This window comes from Alexandromys fortis, unplaced genomic scaffold (genome assembly GCF_014885135.2).
Source record: "Alexandromys fortis isolate MF-2015 unplaced genomic scaffold, M_Fortis_MF-2015_v1.1 scaffold_254, whole genome shotgun sequence".
Classification (NCBI taxonomy): domain Eukaryota; kingdom Metazoa; phylum Chordata; class Mammalia; order Rodentia; family Cricetidae; genus Alexandromys; species Alexandromys fortis.
In genome coordinates this window covers 364,658-374,958 of record NW_026068130.1, presented here as the reverse complement: position 1 = coordinate 374,958, position 10,301 = coordinate 364,658, and the positions used below count along the sequence as shown (strand labels likewise).

Genomic DNA, 10,301 nt, shown 5'->3' with positions numbered 1-10,301 from the left:
CTGGTCTATATAGCTTGTTCCAGACCAGCCTGGCCTACATAGACATACAGAACTTTTAAGCATGCTAGGCAAGTACTCTATCAAACAGCTACATCGCCAGTCCCCATGTGTTTATAGCAAGTTTTGCGGATTCCAACCATAAGTCCCTACTTAGCCTTAATTACACACATGTAGGCCCTGTCCCCAGTCACATTAGGGGTCAGGGCTTCCACATATGAATCTGGGCATACACATTACTGAGTTGTCTTAGACATTCCCTTGGACAGTGCTGAATTTCCAGACACCGGTTAGCATGAGGCCCAGCCTTTCACCCATCACGGGAAACTTTGTCAGAGGCTGTGGTTTTGTGGCAAGATGTTGTATTCTCCATGTATATCCAGGGTATCAGCAGTCACTTCCCAGGGTGGCTGTTAGGATTAAAGGAAAGTCCAGTTCTTGGGGTGGTGAATAGGCAAGTGACTGCCAGTTTATTTATTTATTTATTGTTTTCTTGCAGATTTATTTATTTTGTTTTCTGAGATGGTTTCTCTGTGTAGCCTTGGCTGTCCTGGAATTTGATCTATAGACCCAGGGTGGCCTAGAATTCACATAGATCCACCTGCCTCTGTCCCCTGAGTGGTGGGATTAAAGGTTCAATCCTCCACTGCTGGCATGACTGACTGCTGATCTTTTAGTTTGTCTGTTCTTTGTTTTTTTCAGGTAGAGTTTCCCTGCGAAGCTCTGGCTATCCTGGAACTCACTATGTGGTGTCCAGGCTGGCCTTGAACTCAGAGATCCACCTGCCTCTGCCTCCTGAGTGCTGAGATTAAATGTGGGTGCCACCACCACCTGACATTTTTTAAAGATTTATGTTTATTTTACATGTATGAGTGTATGTCTACATGTGTGTCTATGCACCATGTGTGTGTGCCTGGTTCCCGAAATGGCCAGAAGTCATCAGATACTCTGAGACTGGAGTCGCAGATGCTGGTGAGCTGCCATGTGCGTGTTGGGAATTGAACCCCAGTCTTCTGGAAGAACAACCAGTGCCCATAATCACTGAGCCATCTCTTCAGTTAAAACTGCTGATCTTAACTGGCTCTGAACTGTTACCAGTTCCAGGGGGCCAAGATCCTATTGGCCTGCCAGGTAATGAGGGCTGTGGTGATCAGGTGCTATGAGTGTTCGCAGAAAAAGACCAAACACCCTCTGGGCATCTTTCTAGTTCCTGACTGTAACTGACTGTCTAAGTTAGGGTTACTACTGCTGTGATGAAACACCATGAACAAAAGCAACATGGGAAAGAAAGGGTTTATTTCACTTACAGTTCAATATAGACAGTTCATCTCCAGAAACAGCAAGGGCAAGAACTGACACAGGGCAGGAGGCTGGAGGCAAGAGCTGATGCAGAGGTCATAGATACTGCTAATTGGCTTGCTCAACCTGCTTTTTTCATTTTTTCTTGCCTTTTTTTTATTTGTTCTTTCATTTGTTTGTTTTTTCCAAGACAGGGTTTCCTCTATGTAATAGCTTTGGCTGTTCCAGAACTCACTTTGTAGACCAGGCTGGCCTTGAGCTCAAAGAGATCCACCTCCCTCTGCCTCCCAAGTACTGGGATTAAAGGCGTACACATGCCTGGCTCATCAGCCTGCTTTCTTGTAGAACCCAGGACCACTAGGTTAGGGTGGCACCACCCACAAAGGACTGTGTCCTCCCCATCAATCACTTCCTAAGAAAATGCCCTCCAGGGGGGTTTTATGGGGCATTTTCTCAACTGGAGTTCCCTCTTTTCGAGCTTGTGTCAAGCTGACATAGAACTATCCAGCACACTGACATTCTTGATGCCGTTACCCTCCGTGGCCTGTGGAGTGAGGACCAACTTAGTATGAAGGGGCTAGCAGAAGCCTCCGGAATGTCCTAACCAGTACAGGAATCCAGATGCAGTTGTGACTTGGACCTGGACAATGCCAGGATGATGCACTGACCGTATTCCAGTGCCCCTGTCTGACAAACCCAGGAGAGTGGACAGACAGACATCAGGGAACTGGCCTACTGAAGGCACAGCTTGCTTGCATCCTTCCCCTCCCAGCACACAGCATATAGCTACTGACCCCTAAGTGCTGCCTTCTCTTATCCAGTTTGCAAGGACTATCTGGATGCCTTGGCTTTTTCTCAGCGAAGCGACGCTATACTTGTAGTCTTTCCTCGGGAGCCTCCTGCTCTTCCCGGGACAGAGATCTAAAGTAGCTGGTGCAGAACCCTAAATTATCTTAACATCTTACAGAATGTGCTTCCTGGGCTTGTCCCGTGATGGTAAATGGAAGTGGGTAAGCTGGAAGAAGTCACAGCTCCTGGAGCTGCCCCCAGGAAAACCGCAGTACCAGGTACAGCCAGACCCAGGAGGCCAAGAATTCTCTGTAGAGCTGGACTGGCCTCTGTGGTACCCGTAGGTCGTCCCAGCCCTGGACCTTGCTCAGTGAAGTGTTACTTTGAGGGCTGGGCTTTCGAAGTAGTGCCTGTTGATGAACCTGTGACCTCAGGTGAGACGGAAGCTCGGGGAAGAGAGAGAGGTAGAGGGTAGAGATTTATAGGGGCGGTAGAGGTCCCTAGGGAAACAAAAATCCCTGGGGAAGAGAAGAGCTTCCAAGGTGACAGGGTTCCTGGGGAAGGAGCCACAGTGAGATGAGGAGCGGGCACTTAGCTTTTGGGGCTAGTCGTGTGCCATGATTGGGAAAAGCGCTCGAAATAGGGAGTGTTGGGACATCTGCTGCGTGGAGTCAGATTCTGATCCAAGCAGAACACCCTCCTCTTTGGGACTGGGGGGATTCAGGTTGGGTCAGGAGAGCTCACTGGAAAGACTCGGAGGATTAAGTCAGGGCCTAAGGGCGGGGTTGGGAAAGGAAGGGCCGACACATGCGCAGTCGCTTGCTTCATCCGGACTGGTCTAGGCCTAAGGTGGTGCAAGGGTGGGAACCAGGGTGCGTTTGCGGACTCAGTTTTTGCACTCGGACGGACGCTAGGGTGCGTAGTGGGTCGGCTGCAGTTCCGGGGTGGTGGGCGCTGGTGTCTGGGTCTGTACCGCCAGGGCTGTGGCCTGTCAAGTGATTGCACAGGTCGGGAGCGAGCCGGGACTGCTGGCGGCGTGAGCCTATTTACAGCGTTTCCACCCGCAATGCTCCCAGGCCGTGTTGGTTAGGATTGCAAATAGCTTGTCCTCCCTGACGTCACAGCACATGACGCATGCGCATGCTTCGCGCATGCTGTGTTGTGTTTTTCCGTCTCAGGTAAGGCGGAAGTGGCGGCCAAGTAGAGCTTTCAGTTGGAAGGTGGCATCTTCTGGATCAGCTTCCTGTGTTAGCTGCCTTACCCGGGCCAGTATGCACTGTCACAGTTCCCTTCCCTTCGAGACATTTTTGTTGATTACCCAGGCCTTTTAAAATTTGTGACAAAGTATACGTAAAATGTAAAATTTACCTTTCAACTGCTTGGGTGCACAATTCCCGTGATGCCTTCCTTTTTGGGCTTTAAAACCTAGTTTTGTTTTGAAGGGGAAGGGTCTGGAAAAGCGGTTGCTGTTTGCAAAAGATAAAATATAATGCCCAGGAGAGAATGCACCACCAAGAAGTATACACGAGTGAATTTACAGGGCTGTTACGCTGGGTGAAACATTCAGAACCGAACCCTTCTAAGCATCTTATCTTCTATGTCCTGCAGCCTGAATCACCTTCCTCTGTCTAGTGCCAAGCCATCCTGTTCCTCTAGGCCAGTGGCTCTCAGCCTTCCTAATGTGACCCTTTAATACAGTTCCTCATGTCTGGCAACCATAAACTTATTTTGTTGCTACTTCATAACTAATTTTGCTAGTGTTATGAACTGTAATTTAAATACTGATATGCAGGATATCTGATAGGCGACCCCGCAACCCCAAAGGGGTGGTGACCAGCATGTTGAGAACCGCTGCTCTAGGCAATGCGTATGTGACTTCAGATATGGTACAGAGGCCATTGTGGGGTCATTGCTTTATTGCTCATGAGTTGAAAGTTCAATCTTTCTATCTATCTATCTGTCTGTCTGTCTGTCTATCTATCTATCTATGGGCAGGAGCAATGGTGTTCCATTTGGTGCCCAGATGTTCTGCAAGGCTCTTCTGGGCGTCATCAAGATGGAGGAGGACCTACATTCAGGGAGCCGCAGTGGGGCTGAAGTGTCTGGGTTGCCCTCAGGATACGTACAGCCCCTTGGCTTGCAGAGGGTACTCCTCCGTCTCCGGCAGCCCTGAGGTGATGCTGACCCCTGAGCGATACCCAGTGCAACGTCTGCCGTTTTCCACTGTGTCTGAGGAGGACCTGGCTGCCTTTGAACGCATCATACCTGGCAGAGTGATCACAGACCCCGAGCAGCTGGAGGCATGCAATGTGGACTGGCTGAGGAGCGTCCGGGGTGAGTCAGGACCTGGGCAGTGGAGTAAGAGATCGAAGCGTAGAGACCAGGTAGACAGTGTAGGTGAGGGGAGTAGAGGTCACTGTGAACACGCCTTGGATGCCTTGGAAGACACTGCTGAGGTCTTCAGGGAGTAAAATCGGCAGATTGAAAAGCGGAGATCCTTGGCTGAAGCGAGGGCTGTGATACCACTGCCTGCACCTGGGCAGCTTCTTAGGCAATTTTCACCCAAGGCACCCACTCCTCTCAGTTCTGGAAGCTCAGAGTCCTTCTGGTGACTCCAGGTGTTCCTGGTAGCACCCTCCAGCTTCGGCTTTATCCTTGGTCCTCTTCTTCTTCTTCTTCTTTTTTTTTTTAATTTATTAGCTGAGAGGTGGTGGCACACCCCTTTAATCCTAGCACAGAGGCAGAGGCAGGTGGATCTTAGAGTTCGAGGCCAGCCTGGTTGACAGAGTGAGTTTTGGTACAGCCAGGGCTACACAGAGAAACACTGTCTTGAAAACAAAACAAAACAAGCAAACAAACAAAAAGAAAAGATTTATTGTGTGTGTGTGTGTGTGTGTGTGTGTGTGTGTATGTGCGCACACGCGCTCGAGTATGTGGGAGAACAGTAAGTGACTTCGGAAGCCAGAAGAAGATGTTGGACGTCTTGCAGTTAAGAGTTCCTGGCAGTTGTCAGTCACCTGATGTGGGTTCTCTGCAAAGGCTGCAAGTGCTCTTAATCACGGAGCCATCTCTCCAGGCATCCTCTTCTGTCTCAGAGAAACCTTGTCAGTGTATTTAGGGCCCACTTAGTCCAGAATGATCTTAACTTGAGAACTTTTTTTTTTAAATATTTTATTTATTATGTATACAATATTCTGTCTGTGTGTATGCCTGCAGGCCAGAAGAGGGCACCAGACCCCATTACAGATGGCTGTGAGCCACCATATGGTTGCTGGGAATTGAACTCAGGACCTTTGGAAGAGCTGGCAATGCTCTTAACCTCTGAGCCATCTCTCCAGCCCCTTAACTTGAGAACTTTAAAACAACAAACAAATTTTGTGTGTGTGTTAGAACAGAATGTGGGTTTGTGCTTGTGAATGCAGTACACGTGGGAGCCAGAAGGAGGCATCAGAGCTCCTGGAGCTGGAGTTAGAGGCAGTTGTGAGCTGCCTAGTGTGGGTTCTGGGAGTCAAGCTCTAGCCCTCTATTCTGCTCTTGATTACTCAGCCGTCTCCAGCACTCAGCCTTAGATCTTCATTAGCCTGTCAAGAGCCTGTTCTCCACTGGACTGGAGAGATGGCTCAGCGATTAAGAGCCCTGGCTGCTCTTGAGAGGACCAGGGTTCAATCCTTAGTACCCTACATGACAGTTCACAACTGTCTAACTCTGGTTCCAGAGGATCTGACACCTTCACACAGATATATATGCAGGCAAAACACCAACACACATGAAATAAAAATAAATTCATTTGAAATGGTTTAAAAAATGAGCTTATTTCTATAGTATCAAGCCATTCCCATAGGTATCTCTATAGAGTGGGGTGCAGGACTGGTTGTCTGGCTGTTACATAATTGCTGCTCTCAGCCTCCTCCTCCTCCTGCATCTGTTTCTGTTGCTCAGTAGCCCAGTCCCAGTGGTTACTATGTCTCATTTTCTCTTCTGAAGTGATTTCATCCAACTTGAAAACACAGCCTGATGTTCTTGCTATAAAGAGATGTACTTGGCGACTACATAGCATTTGACAGGAAATGAGGATACTTGAGTGCCAGGCAGGAGGGCCCAAAACTTCATGGATGTTCTCTTGTTATCAGGAAAATCCTGATAAAAACTGAGCCATCACAGGTTCCAGAGGAACTTGAAAGGGTTGTCTCTAGGTCTGTGTATGAGATACAGAGGCACAACAGCACGGCTGTGTAGACAGTGGAACCCTGGATCTCTGTGTACTGGCTAGAAAGGAGCCCAGGAGTGCCTCTGGGGAAATGGAGTTTGGGTTTGTACAGATAAATGCAGCCCATTAGCCAATCTGGAGTCCAGCGTTGGGGCCACTGGGGCCCAAGACCATTAGTAGAGAAGAAAAACCAACTAACGAGACTGGGAAAGCAAGGCCAAGGGACAGCAGGGATCCAAAGGAATATGGTACAGAATCAGTGGAGAAAGGCTCGGTGGGGGACACAGATTGCCACATGTGATAACAAATTAGGGAAAGTGATTGAGATAGATGCCATAGTGACCTTGACTCAGAGCTGTGGACACAGTCCTTGGGGAAAGACAAAAATAGCCGGAGCCAATTCCAGGCTGGAGGAGGAAGGTGATTCTCTTGGGTGTTTCCTGGAAGTGTAAACTGTCATCCAGGGGTCGGGGAAGTGAGGGCATTTTATAGGATCCCAGGCCAGAGGAGGTTTGTTTTCAGTTTTTGGTTTTAAGATGAGAGCATTTTAGCAGGTTTACAGAGCCGATGGGGAGGATGCGGGAAAGATGGGTAGAAAGGGAGGAAGGGAAAGGCAGTGAGCCCCAGGGAGTGGGAGCTGCGCAGGTGTGGGGCTCCAGGTAGGAAGCAGATCGCCTGCAGTGGCCAGAGGAAGCGTCATTGCTCGTGGGTGTAGAGACAAGGTGAATAGAAGTTTGGAGGGGCGCCGGCAGTCATGGACGAGCATAAGCTAGGACACGATTGTGTTTCCTGTTTGTAAAAATAGGCAGTGAGTCATATTTGTCCCCAATATGCGTGGTTACTGAAGTCCCAGTGAGTTCATCAGGAAGAAAGGCTAGGGAGCCACAGGGGCATTGGGCAGCCAGGCCTGAGATGGGTGACTGGTGACACAGAATGTTCCTTTGGTGGTGTCCTGGCTAGGGTGACTGTGCAATGATGGAACACCATGACTCAAGCAACCTGGGGAGGAGAGGGTTTGTTTGGCTCACACTTCTGCATCACTGTTCATCATCGAAGGAAGTTGATGCAGGAACTGATGCAGAGGCCATGGCGGGGCGCTGCTTACTGACTTGCTCCCGTGGCTTTCTCAGCCTGCTTTCTTACAGAACCCAGGGCCACCAGCCCAGGGATGGCACCACCCACTGTGGGCTGGGCCCTCCCACATCAATCACTAATTAAGAAAATGCCCTCCAGCTAGATCTGATGGAGGCATCTTCTCAATTGAGTTTCCCTCCTTTTAGATGGCTCTAGCTTGTGTCAAGTTGACATAAAACTAGCCACTAGCCAGGACAGGTGGATTATCCGGGAGAGGTACCTGCAGGAGAGACCAGGGCAAAGACAATATCTGCACACTTTTTTTTTCTTTTGAGACAAATGTTTCTCTGTGTAGTCCTGGCTGACCTGAATTCACTCTGGAGACCAGGCTGGCCTTGAACTCAGAGATTCTCCTGCCTCTGCCTTCCAACGTGCTGGGATTAAAGGTTTGTGTCACCTTCAAGGAAGGATTGTGACTGAGCCTCGTCCCTTCCCGTGGGCTGACAAGTCTATTCTCTTGTCACAGGCTGTAGTAAAGTGTTGCTGAGGCCCCAGACCACCGAGGAAGTGTCCCAGATTCTTAGGTAAGAGGAAATCTCCTGTTTTCTTAAGTGAGGAGATGTCTGCCGACAGTGCTTTCCGACACCATGGGCCACAGTCACACCTGTCCAATAGGAGATCCCTGTGGTTTGCTGAGCTTGGGGTTCACTGCGGGCTCACAGGCAAGGGCATCCCTTTCTCCAGATCCCTATCTGCAAGAGTCCTGGCTGGAGGATGCTTCTCAAGCACAGCCTGAGGGCTGGTGGTCCAGGCTCAGAACTCAGCCTACAGCAATGGGATTAGAGGGGGTGAGGGTGGTGGAGGTAAAGATGGTGTTGCCGTTGACTCTTAGAAACAATGAGAGAGCTCTGAAGGTATTAGAATTAGGCCACATAGGCCTCTTCCCCGTGCCCCAGGGATCATGTCAGCCTCCCTTCCTCTGTGTATAGCTTTGTGGGAGGAGACTCTCCCTTGAATTCTTCACAGGGTGTTGGGGAAGAACCTCTGTAGCAGGAAGGCCTAGAAAGGAGATGAGGTTCCTGAGACAGGTGTCAGCTTGGGAGCCTGTCTTTTGGCCATGGGGTGGTTGTCTGGGCTTTGGGATGCTGGCTTGATATCTATCTTACATTTGTCCCAGGCATTGCCATAAGAGAAACTTGGCTGTGAACCCCCAAGGTGGGAACACTGGCATGGTGGGGGGCAGTGTCCCCGTCTTTGATGAAATCATCCTGTCCACTGCCCTCATGAACCAAGTCATCAGCTTTCATGATGTATCCGGTAAGCTTGTGTTCTGTGTGCTCGGAACTCCCCTGTCCTTCCTCCTTAGCCTGGGACAGTGCTTAAGCGAGCAGATGTGTTCGTGGGGGGTGGGGTGGGGGCGTCCTGACTGGGCTAGAGCTGGCTGCTGCGTAGATGCATCAGGGCCATCTTCTCTCTGCTGAAAGTCACTAGGTGGCTCATACTGTGGACATGCCATACAAGTCTCGTTTGTATCCAGAGTTTGCCACGGCAGCTTGTCCTGGACATACTTGCTACGCAGTGATACCTGTGAAGGGGTTTCATAGCCTTCTCCCAGACCGAGGCTGGGTTGCTGTACAGGGGACTGTTTGCAGTCAGCAACAGCTTTCATTCACAAAAACAGATCTAAACATTGTAACCTGGGAGCCGGGTGCTCCCCAAGCTGAAGTCACCACTTTGTAACAACCCTTTCTTCTACTCCCTCCCCTTAGTTAGACAAGCACTTTTCTCCGCTTTTGCCATTCTAATTTTTCTTGTCTTATATTGTAATTACAAAGGACCAAGTGATGTTTTTCCTGTGTAGTAGGAAGTCTTCCTTCTTGCTTGGCCTTGGAGGAGAACACTTGTTTCTGGGGGTTCTTACTACAGAGGAGTCTGGGGTTTCTCACCAGTGAGCATTCTCACACCCCTGGTAACCCAGAAGTTGTTGATAACTCAGTTGCTCTTTGTAGGAATTCTGGTCTGCCAGGCAGGCTGTGTGCTGGAGGAGCTGAGTCAGTATTTGCAGGAGCGGGACTTCATCATGCCGCTGGACTTGGGAGCCAAGGGCAGCTGCCATATTGGGGGCAATGTGGCAACCAACGCTGGCGGTCTGCGCTTTCTGCGATATGGCTCACTCCGAGGGACTGTCCTGGGCCTGGAAGTGGTGAGCTGGGTTCTAGCAGGGTGCATAGCCTGTTCTGGGGGCTTCTTACCTTCAGTCTGAGGGTGTTGGCTTGGCAGTGGTGCAGGACGTGGGGCTATATTGGTGTGTGTGTATCCATTTCCAGATTAGAAACCCCATTGTAATGGTTCCTGGCTCTGGACACCTCAGGGACATGTGGAGTCCTCCTAAGGAGCCACCAGGGGTCACTTCATTCAGGCAGCAACTTGTACCAGACTTTCAGGGATTGGAGAAAGAGGAAGGTTAGCTAAGGCCACCTTGATATGGAGTCACAGCCAGTTTCCCTCCTGGACTCTCCCCTTCCCTCAACCCTTGCTGTATTAATTACTTTTCCCACTGCTGCCATAAGGCAATTGACAAGTGACATAAGGGAGGAGGGGTTTATTTTGACTCAGTTTGAGAGGCTACAGATCATCGTGGCTAGGAAAGGATGCTGGCCGGGATGTGAGCGAGCTGGTTACATTGTATGGTTACATTGTTTCCGGAAGCACAAAAAGATAAATTCTGGTGCTCAAGCAATTTTAACCAAGCTGGGGGTTGTTGTTGCTGCCCACATTCAAGGTGGGTTTCCCTAGCTCAGTTAAATATTTCTGGAAACATGGACACAGACCCCACAGGCCCGGGGCTTCCATGGTAATTTAAATTTAAAATCAGTCCCCCCCCCCCCCGTGTGTGTGTGTGTGTGTGTGTGTGTGTGTGTGTGTGTGTCTTCCT

The 10,301-nt window shown here is 49.8% G+C and overlaps 1 protein-coding gene across 5 annotated transcripts in view; it reads left to right on the top strand.

Annotated features, from left to right (window-relative positions):
* Window positions 1-2,453: 2,453 nt before the first annotated feature.
* Window positions 2,454-10,301, top strand: part of D2hgdh (D-2-hydroxyglutarate dehydrogenase) — a 21,904-nt gene continuing 14,056 nt past the window's right edge. The window contains exons 1-5 of one of the 5 annotated variants that reach the window (XM_050125943.1): window positions 2,454-2,519; window positions 4,081-4,419; window positions 7,893-7,950; window positions 8,544-8,683; window positions 9,376-9,569. In XM_050125943.1, coding sequence (XP_049981900.1) covers window positions 4,086-4,419; window positions 7,893-7,950; window positions 8,544-8,683; window positions 9,376-9,569 — 726 coding nt within the window. In that variant the 5' untranslated portion in view covers window positions 2,454-2,519; window positions 4,081-4,085. The other 4 variants (XM_050125944.1, XM_050125945.1, XM_050125947.1 and 1 more) reach the window with 4 other exon arrangements.